This window comes from Mus musculus, chromosome 8 (genome assembly GCF_000001635.26).
Source record: "Mus musculus strain C57BL/6J chromosome 8, GRCm38.p6 C57BL/6J".
Classification (NCBI taxonomy): Eukaryota; Metazoa; Chordata; class Mammalia; order Rodentia; family Muridae; genus Mus; species Mus musculus.
This window is the reverse complement of record NC_000074.6, coordinates 4308821-4324839: the sequence shown is the minus strand read 5'-3', so window position 1 is coordinate 4324839 and position 16019 is coordinate 4308821. Positions and strand designations below refer to the sequence as shown.

The following is a 16019-nucleotide window of genomic DNA, read 5'->3' as shown; positions in this document are numbered from 1 at the left end:
GGGCCTGAGCTCGCCTAGCCCCACGGGCGTCCGCCGGGCCTGCACCGGCCGAAGGCCCCAGGCCGCGGTAGGCCTGGGTATGGAGACGCGCGTGTGGGCCGCGGCTGGGCGAATGGGAACCGACTCTGTTTGATTCAGGTTGGCGACAAGCCTCCGCCGGGCCAGATTCCTCTGGGCTCCCGCGAGAGAGGCGGGAGAAGGACACAGCGTGGGCACGCGCTTTGGGGGGCCGGGCTCCGAGGCTTGGGGGGCCCCGGATAGTTGATCTCGGAGGCCCGGTGATCCGGGGGTGGAAGAGTGGAGCGAGGACCTTGGGCGCCAGAGGTCATGGCCCACAGACTTGCTCCCTCGGGAAATCCCATAGATTTCTTTTGTGGACGATTTTCTGGACACACCGCGACGAATCATGAGGTCCTTTTAGAAGTGTGCAAACCTTTCGTCTGTGTGTAGAAGTCTAGAAGAGAAAGGGGAAATTTTTTCTTTGATCGCCATCTCTAACAAAGCTGTTTTAGGGACGTTTTCATTTGTAAAATAACGTGTAAATATTAAAAAGGCAATTGCACGCTGTTGAACAATGGGTAGTGATGATGGATCTTCCCTTTCTCTTGTCTTCTGCTGCTAAAGCATGCCAAAATGGGTTTGACGCCTACTATGTGGAGAGCAGGTGGAGAACTTTTTTGCACTAGACAGAGCTTCCATTATCGGAAGTGTCCATGTGGGACACCGCTGGCCAGAGCTCTAGAAGAGGCAAGATCGGATGTTAAAGCTTTCTTAACCTCCTTGTTACAGGCAGTTAGAGTCAGATAATGGTTGGTTGGGAGGGCCTGGCTGCCCTATGCATTGCAGAAAGTTGGATAGCATGCCTGGCTTCTTCTGCCTACTGAGTATTAGCATCTCTGCCTCCTACTTCTTCCAGTTGTGAGTACCAAAAACACATTGAGGCGTTGCTAGGGTTCTTTCTCTCGTTTTTTTCCCTCCACCAAAACACATACACAGAGAGGTGAGAAATCTTTAAGCAGTCTTCCTGGAAAAGTTCTTCCAGCCCTATCCGATGATCTGGGTGAAGCACCTAAGATCTTGAATAAGCCGTATTGAAATGCCTGTGAAATAGCATGGGGAAAGTATTGTGCAGATGTAAAGATGTGAGGAAACCCCCAGTACACATGGAATATGCAGTTAAAATAATCACCAGAATCTTTCAACAATGGACCATGTGTTCATACTTCACGGGCATGTCCCCAGCCCCTAAGGTAGATGTTACAGTATCCATTTTAGAGAAGAAAGTGAAACAGGATAATCTCTTGCACTGTAGTGGCCAATGCAGGGTTTGAAAGCAAGTCCTAGATACCGCCAACATATTGAATACTGGTGTATGCAAAACTGTTGAGGTCTGGTTTTGAAAATGGTGTGAGGCTGGAGAGGCGGCTCAGTGAACAGGAGCACTTGTTACTCTTGCAGAGGACCTGTGTTCAGTTCCTCGCACCTACATGATGGCTCACAGCCATCCATAACTCCAGTTCCAAAGGATCCCATTCCCTCTTCTGACTTTGCAGAACATCAAGCATACATGTGGTTCCCATACAAACAAAACACACATAAATCTAAAAATATTTTCTTAATGCTGTGACTTCAAGGAGTGTGAAGAAGCTGAGAGAAATAGGAAATGTTTCTGTTGAAGTGCTGGTTTGAGGGAAACAACTTCAGTTTGGCTGTGTTCAGGGATAGGTCCCTGGGCAGCAGTAGAAAGGGAGAGACTGAAGAACATACCCATTCCTGTGCTTACGCAGTGGCTTCTCACACCGCTTCTCTCCGTCCTTTGCACACCAGCAGGAGTTGACTTTTCGAAGATGCAGATCTATGTTTCTCCTGATTAAAAGAAGTCTTGGGGCATGAAAAGAAAAATTATGCTGGGCTGTTCAAATGGTTCTAAACATTAAAATCAGAAGCCCTTAGTTTGGGATGTCCCACTATGCGCTTTTCTGACCTTTCTGCTCTTTTCCTGGAAAGCTGTGTGGACCAGCTCAGAGCACAAACACCATTTGAAGCTGCCCCCAAATGCCAAGGCTTTTCCACTTCCTCCAGAATGATTGGTGTTCCCATCACCTTCAGTGTGTTCAAGCTGGTTAAATGCAGAATGGTGAGTGAGATGCAGTGCCGGCCTTTTGCCCCTAGGTGGCAGTAGTTCTATGGAGAAAGACCAACAAGAGGGAAGTAAGCCTTTTGTCCCCTTCCCCAAAGTTGTATTTCAGCCCAGAGGATCAGCTCTGGAGAGGCCATGGTGTATATGAACTATGTTTAGATGGTTTAGCCTGGCTGGTGAGCAGTAATGCACCAGGTGATGTGGAAGCACAGGAAAAGGAACTGTTATTCAAGCCCAGGAGACCCCAAAATGTTCCCTGAGTTGTTGAGGCAGGAGGACCTAGTGGAAATAGCTAGGTAAAAGATGAGTGGGAAAGACTCTTCAAGAACTTGGTGAGTGGAGTAGGTGGAGCTATTAACTCTGGAAAACATACGGGGTATGGAACTTTTGGAAACGTAGAAGGAAGTGAGTAGCAGGTCTGTTGGGAAGAAACCTCAGATATTATGAGGGCCCACTCCAGACTTATGATCATTGACAGAGGGAGTCACATTTGCAAAGGATGCGCTGACTGGCAGGCATAAAACCAGTTAGGATGTGACTGTGTTCCTTCAAGTTAGAAAAACTGCTAATATGACACAGAACAGAAGCTTAGAAACAAGGAAACACTGAAACACACTTAAGGAATTTGGACATGTGGAAGAACAACGATGGCCAACCCTGCCTAGTGTTTGAGTGCTGCAAAGATGAGTGGCCACAGAGAACTTGAGAAGAAAGGCAAAGCAGTTTAATGTATGCCTGGAGACAAGAAAACACATGGCTGAAACAGAATGGAGGAAAGAGGATGGTAGTAGACTTTCCATGTCCACACATGTCCAGTACCAACAGTGGATGTTCACTGCATGCTCAGTAATGTATACCTACCTTCCCATTCTCCATCACTGGGGAGAAATGACCTCTTCAAGATTTTGGATTTAGCTCAGGTGGTATAGTCCTTGCCTCTCATACATGAAATTTTAGTTTTTATACCCAGTACCCTATAAACCAGAAATAGTTTCTCGTCCCTGTAATCCCCAGTACTCAGAAGTTAGGGGCAGATATTGCCATCTATGGGATTTAAGGCTAGTCTGGGCTGCACTGAAACCCTGTCTCAAAAAGAAAGTCAACTTGGTTTGAGAAGAAGCCTCAATGTATGAGACAAAATATAAAAAACGAAGGTTTGTTTTTATATAAAGTATACTGAATGGAATGATTATTGATTACTGAGAATTTGTTATTCGAGCAGATTTCAATCAAAGAGGAACAGGGAAGGCTATCTAGGATCAACAAATGGGCAGAATAAGAGAAAAGGAAGGCACCAAGAAGCTTCCAGGCCTGAGTGGGCCAGTTAAGCCAGACCAAGAGGACTAGGGAGGATAAATGTGGAGATAAAAGTAGAACGTGGTTAAACAGAGCTGCTGAGGTTGGAATTGCTTCTGTTTTGTGTTCCCAGTGCCTGGCACATGGTTGGCATTCCACCCATGCCTGGAGAAGAAAGTTAGTGTGGAATTCAAAAGTGACTGGATGCAATTACGCATCAAAGAAACCTTTATGCCAGAAGAAGGATTGACAGGAGACAATAGTGCACAGCAACCAATGTCAAGGCTGATGTCACCATGAACAGAGAAGCCTGGAGACATTTGGAGGAAAAGGTTAAGTTGGCTTCTTTACAGACATGTTTAGAAGTTGGGCTAGGTAAGAGGGGACAGGGACCTGATTGAGAAAGAAGGTCAAGAGGAGGGAGAGGCAGAACTTGTAGCTGGATTAGATAGAGGAAATAGAGATTACTTGGAGGACAAGTATGTAGTGCCTCCACAGAAAGTAATTCAAGGTGATGGAAAGGTTTGGAGAAGAGTAAGGTCAGGAGACAGGTTAGGGAACCACACACACCTTAGATTTAGGAGTAAGGGTATCCACATTTTTTATGTATTGTATAGCAGTTGGTAATGTCCACAGTGAGAACATGAAATGATTTACCCTCACTGCCTTTCAGGATTCGCTTTGGAAGTGAGGTAGAGCCCATGGGTTTTCATGCCCTACTGTGTTCCTGAGCTCTCTCTGCAAGAGCTTCACCAGCTCTAGGTTGCTGGCACTTTCAACAGGACCCTAGAGCTGGCTAAGTTCCTAGGCCTGTAGAGCTCTTGGACTGGGCAGGCCACTCTCTGCACCTGACTCACTGTGAACTTACTTGCTGGAGCTACCCCAGGCAAGTGGTCTTCCTTTTCTTGGCTGTGGACAGGGGCCAGTAAGGATCTGTATGTGCCTCATCTACCTGAGCCCTTGATGGGTGGCAGTCAAAATTGGTTCAAGTGGCACCTTCAGTTTTTTTCTGCCACCAGAGCATTTCCTGGGTGATTGCTCCTCCCTCCCCCACCACCCATCTCGAAGACTCCAGGCATACAATATCCTTGGTGGAATCTGAGAGCCTGTAATTTCCTTTCCTACTGTGTAACACACCAGGGTTGCCTGGAACCCTGATTTTGGGGGCCCTTAGGTAACAGTGGTCTGTCCTTACCTGGCAGGGGATTTACCATGGTAAAAAGGTCATTTTCCCAGCATGAGGCTCATGCACTGAACGTGGGATATGTTAACCCCAATTGCTAGAAACAGTTTGTTGTAGTTGGGACTTGGGCCATGTCTGCACATATAAACTTGGCCCTTAAAGTCCTTGCTGTGTTTGTGTTGTTACTTATTTTGGTGTACAGCACATGTGGAGTTCAAAGCACAAATTTGTAGAGTTGGTTCTTTCTACTTTTGCATGTGTTCCAGGGGATCAAACTCAAATTATCAGACCTGCTCAATAAACTCTTGATCTATTGAGCCATCTTTCCCGCCAACATCTCACTCTTGTTATTGGTGAAAAGTAAATGATTTTAAAACAGTGATTGAGGAAGTAATAAAAACATAAGCCAGAGGTGGAGAGGAATTGAGTGTAGCTTGTCTTTGCTGTGGTGTGGGTTCTTTTTCCCACACTTTATGATCGTGTGTGTGTGTGTGTGTGTGTGTGTGTGTGTGTGCGCGCGCGCGCGTGCACGTGCGCGCACACACACAGTTTCAACCCCAACACTAGATAGGAGAGAAACAAGGATGGAGGCGAAAGATCTCTGAATTTAATTTCTTTCCTATTGTTTCTTCTTTGACCACAACTTAACTATCAGACCATAACAAACCTCCCTAAATAACCAACACCCACATCTTGGGGGGGGGGGGCCTCGAATTTATGTACCCTTATACAACCACAGAAATTATCTGCAGCTTGTGAAACCATGCTTCTGCTAGACCATGATGCAAATTATGGTCAACTGCCTCAGACAGTCTAAAGTAGCCCTGCATCAAAAACCTGGGATTAAAATGAAAGCACAGTCTCATATTTCTGTGGCTTTTTTTACAGTTGAGAAGTAGAGCAGCCTTTTGTCCTATATGGGACAAAGCCAGGCTAGGGACACAGGCTGGAAAATTCAATAGGGACATCATCACAACAGTATTTTTCATTCTGGAACACCACCATGTAGTGACAACTTAAGGCCAAGTTCTGTTACTTTTTAACAGCCTGATTGACCATGAGCAAAATAGTGTGACCTCTGAGCTTTACTGGGTGCTTATATGGAAAGCCTGGGAATGAAAGGAGTTAACATAAGAGCAGGAGGTAGCAGTGGCTTGATAGTAATCATTGATAATTCGATAGTCACAAGACCTGTTGTGGTTAGAGCTTATAGGCACAGGACCAGTTGGACCCAGGTTGGGCTACACAGATTTGGAAATGGTTAAGGGCAGCATTCCTGAAGGTTGAGTGGAGTAGCCTCTGAACTACCATGAGACTGGCTCTATTGTTGTCAGTTGGCTATAGATTTGACCTGCAAGAAGTGTTCAACTTTGACTGTCCATGACCATGCTGTGGAGCAGTGTGACAAAGAAATTTTTTGTTGAAATCTTAATTTTAGTTTTTAATTTGCATTATGGAAAATTTTACTCATTTTTGTGTAGGACTGTTTGAATGATGTTTTGTTTTGAGAAAGGATCCGAGGAGCCCAAGTTGGCCTTCAAACGTGGGGTGTGTGTGTGTGTGTGTGTGTGTGTGTAAAGTATATGTATACGAGGATGACTTTGAACTTCTGAATTCCACCTCCCAAGTACTGGGATTACAGTTGTGTACTACCACTTCCATGTGGTACTGGGGTGGGACCCAGGGCCTCATGCATGGTAGGCAAGAAGAGCTACCAACGAGCCCCAGTATTTGAGGCTTGGTTTTGTTTTGTTTTGTTTTAAAGGGTCTCACTATGTAATTCTGGCTGGCCTAGAAATCTGTGGGCTAGGATGTCCTTAAAGCCATAGTGGTCTGTCTACCTGTCTATGCCTCTGAGTGCAAGGATTAAAGGCATGTTCTACTTACAAATTTGATTCCCAGAACCCGCATGGTGGTTCGTAATCATCTTAACTCCAGTTCCATGGGATCCATTGCCTTCTGACCTCTGAGTGTACCAGGCATGCACCCTGTACGTATGTATGTACATACGTATTTATGTACATACATACATACATACATATACATACAGGCAAAACATTCATACACATAAAATTAATCTTTTATTTAAAATCAGTTTGTGTCTGTCTAGCTATCTAAAGTCACAAGTTAGAGGATCAGCCTGGACTGTAAACTGATCCTGTTTCCATAGGGAAAAATTTTTGAGATGGTCATCCTAAGTTGGGTTAGAATATCCTTAAACGTTTAGAAGAGGTAGCTTTTTTTTTTTAGATTGCTCTCTACCCCCAGTAAAATGAATTTGAAAATCATATATGCAGTATGAATTAGTAGTGCCTTTTCAATTGATAAGTAGTGTTCCATTCCATACTGTAATTTCTCCATCAATGACTCATTTTAACTTTTCAGACTTACAGTGATTGTAAGCAATGTTGTATAGATTTGTGTATATGCTTTTATATGAGCACAGATTTTCATTTCTCTTGCATTGATGCAAAAGTAGAAGACAGATGTGGTGGCTTACATCTATACTCTTAGCATTTCAGAGGCTGAGGCAGTAGTATTGTCATAGGTTTGGGCTACGTAATGTATTTTTCAGATTTAGAATATGTAAAAGAAAAGAACAAAACAGTACTAGGAGCATGATTGCCAGGACATGAGCTAAGTGTTCATGTTCAACTTAGAGACTGCCAATTGCCAATTCATCAAAGTGACTACAACATTTTTGCATTCCTACCACTCTGTGTATAGAAAGTCTTAACTTCTCCAGCACTTGATATTATCTTGTTATATTTTATTTTAGCCATTCTACTAGGTAGACATGGCCTCTCTGCCTGGCTAATGATATGGAGCCTCTTTCCATACATTCATTTACCATTTGCATACCTGCTTTGGTGCACTTATAAAGTCATCTGCCATTTTTTTCTTAAGTTTTGGGTGTTGGTTTATTTTAAAATTTCAGTTAATTTTTTGTGTTTGAGAGGACAAGCATGTTGCTGTACATGTGTGGATGTCAAAGGACAGATCATGAATATGAAAATGGATTGTTCTTTGGACTTCATACCTAGGGGTCTTTCCACTCCTAAGGTTTCTTTTGTTTTTGCTACACAGCTGGCCACAACATCTACCTTTATACCTGGGTTCTAGGGCTCATACTTAAATTGTCAAGCTGGCATACACAAATACTTTTATCCCTCTGAATTATCTCCCCAGTTCTCTTTGTTTGGGGGACTGTCATATAGATGAGGATAACTCTGAACTACATTCTCTACCTCTCAGATCTGGATACCACCATATCCAGATTTATTTGTGTGTATGTTTATACTTGTACACATCATACTGTGAATGTATATTTATCAGAAATAAATTTCTAATAAACACAATTTATGTATAACACCAGCACATTTCCAGTAGTTAAATGAGAACATTGGTAAGATGGTAGACCAGCATAGAAAGGAAAACCATTTAGTACACTAAAAGAAAGAGGTGGGCACCATAATAGCAAAAGATCTGCTTGTCTTGAGTTGTCTAGTCTTAAGAGCTTTTTATAAATGTGTCATCAAGGCTTAGTGGTTAAGAACTCTGGATCTGGGTTCAATTCCCAGTGCCTACATTAGAATTGTCTGTAACTCAAATTTCAAGGGATTTGATACCTCTCTGGCTTCCACGGGCATCAGGCTCACACATGCTGCACAGACATACATTTACGCAAAATGCCTATATGCATTTTTTAAAAAAAATAATAATAATGATTCAAGACTAGCTTGATCTATAGAACAAGTTCCAGGACAAACAGAGTTGCGCGCACACACACATACACACACCCTGTCTCAAAACAAACAAACAAACAAATGATGAAAAACTATTTCTTACTTCTTTTTAAATACTTTTCTCAGGCTTTGGGTATTCTAGCGTTGTCTTGCAAAGCACAGTTTAACATTTTGATGACACCTATTTTTTTTTTTTTAATGAAAACAGCTTTTGGTGGTATATCTAAGAATTCTTTGCACAGTACAGTGTTTAATCACAGCACTCCGGAAGCAGAGGCAGGTAGATAGCTGAGTTCAAAGCCAGCCTGGCCTACAGAGTAAGTTCTAGGACAGCCAGGGATACACAGAGAAACCCTGTCTTGAAAAACCAAAAGGATAAAAAAGATTGGCATAGTGGCACATGCCATAACTCCAGCCTGGGCTACATAGAATTTGACTGCTGGCAGTGCTAGGAATCAAGCCCAGGGCTTTGTCTTTGCATCCTGAGCTATATTCCTAGTTTGGTTCTTTTGTAGCACAGGCTAGATAGGAATACCCTGTGGAAGCCCTTTGAAGACTTCAGAATGGATAGAGGGGGAGGGAGAGGACAAAGGAAGGAAATAATGGCAGGCATTTTTTTTTTTCTGTAAAAAGCCAGGTGGTGAATTTTTTGGATTCTGTAGGCCATGTGGCTGTTATTAATTTGTTACTACTCAACTATGTCATTGTTGTTTAAGGGGGAAAAATTCAACCTTAAACAGTAGACAGCGCAAAGAAAATTATTGTATTGTAGTAAAACTTTCTTTATAAAAGGTAATGAGTTGAATTTTTTGTCAGTTGATCAGCTGTTGAAAACAGAATGAATGGGGAGAGTAAAAGCACAACTCTTAGAGGAGTGAAGAGAAGAAAGGCTCTTGATTCAATCCCCAGCACCATGAAAATGAAAGAGGACTAGGGGAGAGAAAAGAGAAAAAGAAGGAAGAGGTGTTTTGAATCTCTCTCTTTAAAAAAAAAAAGATTTATTTATTTATTTATTTATTTTATATATATATGACTATACAGTCATTGTCTTCAAGTACACCCAAAGAGGGCATCAGATCCCATTACAAATGGTTGTGAGTCACCATGTGGTTGCTAGGAATTGAACTCAGGACCTCTGGAAGAACAGTCCGTGCTCTTAACCGCTGAGCTGTCTCTCTAGCCCTTGAATCTCATTTTTAACAAACTTCATCTTCAAGTTTTTTGTTGTTTGTTTCTTGTTGTTGTTGTGGTGGTGGTGGTGGTGTTTTGACACAGAGATTCTGTATTCCCAGCTGTTTTGGAACTCGCTCTGTAGACCAAGCTTGCTTTTGATCCTCCTACCTCTTGAGTGCCTTGGCTAAAGGTGTGCAGTACCAGCATATTAATTTTTAACATTAATCTCTGTGCTCTCTTCTGCGGCAGATGCCTTTGTTCATTTGTTTGTTTTTGAGGTAATGATCTATTTTAAAATCTCATGACCACATTTTTTTGTGATTAAATTTTAGTGCTTTCTACTTAAAATTAACTCTGAGCCATCTTCTATTAATACACGTGTTAGCTACATTTTGTACTTTTTTACAAGCTGAAAGGTAGTGTGTTTCTTTAGATTACTAACTTGCAGTGATGTGGTCATTGCTGTGGGACAAATTCCTTTTTTTAAAAAAAATGACTTATTTATTATTATACATAAGTACACTGTAGCTGTCTTCAGACGCACCAAAAGAGGGCGTCAGATCTCATTACGAGTGGTTTTGAGCCACCATGTGATTGCTGGAATTTGAACTCAGGACCTTCGGAAGAGCAGTCATTGCTCTTACCCGCTGAGCCATCTTGCCAGCCCATGGGACAAATTCTTATCATGGGGTCAATTTCACAGTACAATTTTCAGTAGAAGTTGCCAAACTCTCCTTCAGGAAGCTGGTGCTGTCTTATGTATGTCAGTCTATGAGGCTGTTCCCTCTTCTTCCTACTTACAGGATATATATTTTTTAACTTTTTATTGATTCTTGTGAATTTCACATCATGTACTCCAGTCCCACTCATCTCCTTGTCATCTCCATATCTCTTCACATATGGCATTGTGCTAACTTACATGGTATCAGGGTTGGCTCTGTGCATGCTAGGCAAATGCCCTATTTATTAGCTGTTTCATCCCCAGCTTTCCTTTTTCATGAGTTTGGGGGTTTTGTTTTTGCTTTGTTTTTGTATGTTTGTTTTTGCGGGGAGGTAGTTTGGTTTGATTTGGTTGTTCTTGTTTGTTTTCCAAGATACACTTTCTTTGTGTAGTCCTGAAACTTGCTGGCCTTCAACTCACAGGGATCCTCCCGACTGCCTCCTGAGAACTGGGATTCAAGGCATTCCCCATCAAGTCAAGATTAAGCTTTTTTTCCTCATGGGTTTGTCATCTCTTTGAATGGCTATCATCATGAAATTGTAGTTTATATCATGTCTGCCTTTCTGTTAGTTATGTGTTAGATTTTAATTATTAATTGGTAGATGTGTTAACTCAACTTTGTTCAGCCTTGGCAGTGTTGAGATTTTTAAGCAAGGTACTTTTTAGTCATTGCCGTCATCCTCTGCCTTGCAGAATATTTAATTAACAGCATCCTGTAATGTGCTCACTAGACACTGATAGTGTGTGGGCACATACACACTGAGGCTAACCAAGAATGCCTGCACACATCATCACATCCTGTCCCTTGATGGTTGAATTTCCCAGCATAACAAATACTGATCAAAATGATACATAGCAGATGTTTTTCCCAGTCTCTTGCTGCTTGTCTTGTTTCTGGTGCTTTTTGCCATAGAGCTTTTTGATTTTATGATACCTGGCTTTCTGTTAACATACTTTATAGAGACGAAGGAACCTGCAGAGCTTTAAATGAGTAATAAACACGAGAAATTCTTAATGTTTGCCTGCTTGAGAGTTAAAAGAGTAGGAAACAGGTTTAATTCTTACCCTTCTCCCAGTGACTCAAGGAGTAGGAGAGAAATATCTGTGCAAGAGTTGTGTTCAGTTTTATGTAATCTCTGGCAAAGCCTTTTTTTAATGTGCTAGACATGGAACCTAGTGCCTCCTGCATACTAGGCAAACACTCTGCTACTTAGCTCTTAAAGGGTTTTCTTTGTTTTTTGTTTTCTTTTAAACAAAAAAGGTTTTAGACAGTTAAATATAGCCTATGCTGGCCTTGAACTTTCTATACAGCCTTTAAATTCCTGATCCTCCTGTCCTTACTGCTTGAGCACGGGAATTACAGGAATGCACCTTTGCAGAGTTGTTTTTAAAGGTAGTCAAAGGCTTATTATGCCTTGTGGGCTTCGACTTTTCACAAATTCACGCTTCACATCTTAAGGAAGGAGAAGTGGCTTGCTCACTGAGCTCTCCAGGCAGATGAGCACATGTGAAGTAGTGACTACAGATTTAAAAGCAGGGTCAAAGGGCCTCCCAGGTTAGGCCACTGCACCCCAATGTCTGTTGGACAAACTAGGTATTAGTTGTTTTCAAAAGGTTGATCTTGGTGCCCTCAGATGTATCTATACAGATGTTCCTCCAAAGCTATACTAGGCTGTTTGCCCCTGAAAGTAGAAAGTGCATTTACTGTGCTGGGAAGAATGTAGATTAGTGGCAGAGTGCTTACCTAGCATGCTCCAGGCCCTAGGTTTCATCCCAGAGCCTACTGCCTGCCCCACCCCACCCCATCTTGTCCCTACCCCACCCCTAGCCAAGGTCTGGGTTTAGCTCAGTGATAGAGCAATACCAGGTAAAAGGAAAATTAAGGCTGGGTACATGGCTCAGTGTTAGAACAATTATCTAGCTAGTTTCTTGCCTTTTTGTGACTTAATAACTCATTTCTTTTTAGGTTATTATCGATAAAACAGCTGTCTGTAAACATAGTTGATCTCCTTGTATGAATATAGGTAGGTGGATATGGTGTGTGTGTTCATATGGGTGGGTGCATGTGTATGGATGTGAAGGTACAAATTTATGTGGAAGCCAGAGATCACTATAGAGTGACTTCTATCACATTGTATTAAAATGCCATGACCAGAAACAACTAACAAAAGAAAGTTTACTGGAGCTTAAAGTCCATAATGGTGAGGAATATGTCACAGCAGGCAGCCAGAGTAGGAAATTGCAAAATCATATCTCTCTCCACATTCAGGAAGTTCAGAGAGCAAACTGGATGTAGCACAAAAACTCTCAAAGCCCACCCCAGTGGCTTTACTTCTTAAAAGTTTCACAAGCTACCCAAAGAGTGCTGTCAGTAAGGCTCAGAACAAGATCAGTGTGGGATACACTGGCTGTGGTGAAGTGTATGGTGGTGTCTACCATATATACTCCAGAACTTATTTTTTGAGACAGGGTCTTTCACTGAACCTGAAGCTTATTCAGCGAGGCTGACTCGCCAAAGAGTTCCATGGCTCCCCATATCATGTTCCCAACTCCCCGTGCTATGTATTATATGTATGTGCTAACTCATCCAACTTTTATTATGGGTGCTATGGATATGAACTCAAATCTCCATGTTTGTGCCAGCAAGCTCTTTACGAACTGAATCATCTCCCCGGTAGTTGATCTTTTAGTGCAGAAAAGAAAATCCCTTAACTGCAAAATGTAGTCATTTATCTCTGCCTTCACATACCCAGATGAATATCTAGAATTTACCTGATCTTACTTTTCTTTGCAGATTTTTAAATAATACAATGTCTAATGGTTATGAAGACCACATGGCGGAAGACTGCAGGGATGACATTGGGAGAACGAATTTAATTGTCAACTACCTCCCTCAGAACATGACCCAAGAGGAACTACGAAGTCTGTTCAGCAGCATTGGCGAGGTTGAATCTGCAAAGCTTATTCGGGATAAAGTAGCAGGTAAAGAGCCTGAGAGGTTTCTTGAAGGAGTCATGGTTGGCTATGCTGTGACTCATTGGCTTCCTTGCTGGTAACTCCTTAGTACAGAATAGGCTGCAGGCTAGAAACCATAGCTATAAATGAAGTTTTGTTCTTTAACCTCAGACTACTTTTCTTCAGCCCCAGTATAAGACTGGACAGAGATGGGGTGGGGGTTGGGGGATATCCTAGAGAGCCGTTTCAGCAGTTAAGAGTACTTGCTACTCTTGCAGAGGAGCAGAGTTTGGTCCTCACACCCACAGCAGACAGCTTACTGCATATGTAACTGCAGCTTAGGGAAGCTGATGCTCTGGCCCACGAGCACGTGCACATAGCACCACCACTACACGCACACAAATCCATAATTAACAATAAAATACATCTTGAGAAAATCTGAAGGTAAGGTTCCCCTAAAATATCTTGGAGTATTTGTAAGTTAAAACACATACCAGGTGTAGGGGTGCACGCCTTTAGTCCCAGGACTCAGAAGACAAGAGGCAAGTGGGCCTTGGTGGGATTAGAAAGTGATTTGAATTCCCAGATACAGGGCTTCTCTCTGATCTGAAGACAGTTTGGGGAGTTGTGGAGACGGTACCTGCTAAGCTCAGTAATATGTCTTTCATTCCAGTTCAGTGAGTGCCATATCTGAGATACTCATCCTGCCCTTACTTTACTTCTCCTGCTGTCAAATTTCACTGTTCATCTGTCATTCAGTGGCACCACTCTGCCTAATCCTGTGTCTCCTTTTCTCTAGCTGGATCTCAGTCCAGCTCTCAGGACTACTTTCCTTTTACAATTTTCCTTTTACAAGAATATCTTTGCACACTTTGCCAGCTTTACTATTTGTCCCTCAGCATGATTTATCTTTGCTCCTTATTTTAAAAGCAAAAACCAAAATAAAACGAAAAACAAAATACAAAAAAACTGACCAGGTGTGGTGCTAAATAACTTTGATTTCAGCACTTTGGAGGCAGAAGCAGGCATATCTCTTGAGTTTGAGGTCAGCCAAACGCTACATAGCAAGACCCTGTCTCAAAAATAAACAAACAAAAACAACAGAATCAGCAAAATGCAGCAGAAATACTACAAGCCGGAAGTAAAGCTTAAATTACCCATTTTTTCCCATTGGATACACTTCCTTTCATACTTCATTTGTTGCACATCCCCTATAAGTAATACTGTTAGCTAGATAGCAGTGCATTCTTCCTATCGAACGAGTTTTCTCACCATCATTACAGGGGTTGTGTAGTACTCTATTCCATATTACAAGCTCCACAAAGATGACTAGCTTGTATCACTCTGCTTACTAGCTCTTTCCATAGACCAGTTGTAAACTGGCCCTGCTTTCCACCATCAATGCCCTGGGCCCTGCAATTCCTCCTCTGCCAGCTGATACAGCATGGTCTTAGACCATGTGCACTTCTAAGAGAGCCTATATCATATCTATCTGCTTGCTGGTCACCTTTTTATTTTCTCTAAAACACCCTTCTTGTGCTTTGGCTTGTATGTTTCCTGTGGTCCCTCCGTCACCTATACCCTGTGATTCTCGGTGAAGTCTTCTCTGGAGCCCCTATGCACCTTTATAAAAAGGGTGGAGTTGGGTGGGTAGGGAGAATCTGAAAGGAGTTGGTGGAGAGGAAAAGAGAGGACAAAATTTAAAGAACAACAACAAAAAAAAAAAAAACCCAAACTTTGTTCCCTGTGTTCGTTATACCTGTAATACCCATAGATTAGTGTGTCTCTTTACCCTCAGCAGAAAAATTGCCTTTTTTCTTTCTTTTTCTTTTTGGGGGAGAGGGGGTTGTTTGAGACAGGGTCTTTCTTTGTAATCTTGGCTGTCTTGGAACTTGCTCTATAGACCAGGCTGGCCTCAAACTAGAGATCCACCAGCCTCTGCCTCCCAAGTGCTGGGATTAAAGGTGTGTGCCGCCACTGCCCAGTGAGAAGCTCTTTTTTGCAGTAGACAGTGAGCAATACAAAGACCCAGGACTGATCAACATGCAGAGAATAAGAGATTGGAGTGGTCAGTACTTTATTTTTTGAGACAGGATAGGCAGATTGTCCAGCCAGTGAGCTTCAGAAATCCACCTGTCTCTGCTCTTTATTCCATGCCTGAACACTGAGATCACAGGGAATTTTCTTTTTTTTAAATGAAGCTCCAGAGTAAGCATTTTGTTTTATTTTATTTTAATCTTATATATATGATGAGTACACTGTAGCTGTCTTCAGACACACCAGAAGAGGCCATCGGATCCCATTACAGATGGTTGTGAGCCACCATGTGGTTGCAGGGAATTGAACTCAGGACCTCTGGAAGAGCAGTCAGTGCTCTTAACCGCTAAACCATCTCTCCACCACAGGAATTTTTTTAATATGGAGTTCCCAACTCAGGTCTACATACCTACATAGTAGGAAACTTTGAAACAGCCATCTTCAGACTCTTATTTCCTATTTCTAATAGAGACCTCCTAGAGACTCAGCATTATAACTCTAGACAAAGTGAGGAGCCACAGCAGCAATGCACTATCCAGTAGTCACACTATAGAATACTACTAAGAGTATTAAGTTGGAGGAATGAGGATCTCCATAAAAGGTCCCAACCACAGTATATCTGGGCTTCTTCACATCTCTACCCAGCTCTGGTGTGGCCAGACCATTGTACCTCTAAGTACCTGTTCCATGCTTCTCTACCTTACTAGGCTCAAGCAACAGCGCATCCTATTTATCCTGACCTCTGGAATAGAGCACCTGTTTTTCTTT

The 16019-nt window shown here is 42.3% G+C and overlaps 1 protein-coding gene across 4 annotated transcripts in view; it reads left to right on the top strand.

Moving 5' to 3' along the window:
* Nucleotides 1–16019, top strand: part of Elavl1 (ELAV (embryonic lethal, abnormal vision)-like 1 (Hu antigen R)) — a 40360-nt gene that overhangs the window by 301 nt on the left and 24040 nt on the right. Inside the window, exons 2-4 of one of the 4 annotated variants that reach the window (XM_030243302.1) lie at nucleotides 2008–2137; nucleotides 12226–12283; nucleotides 13054–13241. In XM_030243302.1, coding sequence (XP_030099162.1) covers nucleotides 13070–13241 — 172 coding nt within the window. In that variant the 5' untranslated portion in view covers nucleotides 2008–2137; nucleotides 12226–12283; nucleotides 13054–13069. Of the gene's footprint in view, nucleotides 1–2007; nucleotides 2138–3569; nucleotides 3769–12225; nucleotides 12284–13053; nucleotides 13242–16019 lie in introns of those variants that run through there. The other 3 variants (XM_030243301.1, XM_006508698.4, NM_010485.3) reach the window with 3 other exon arrangements.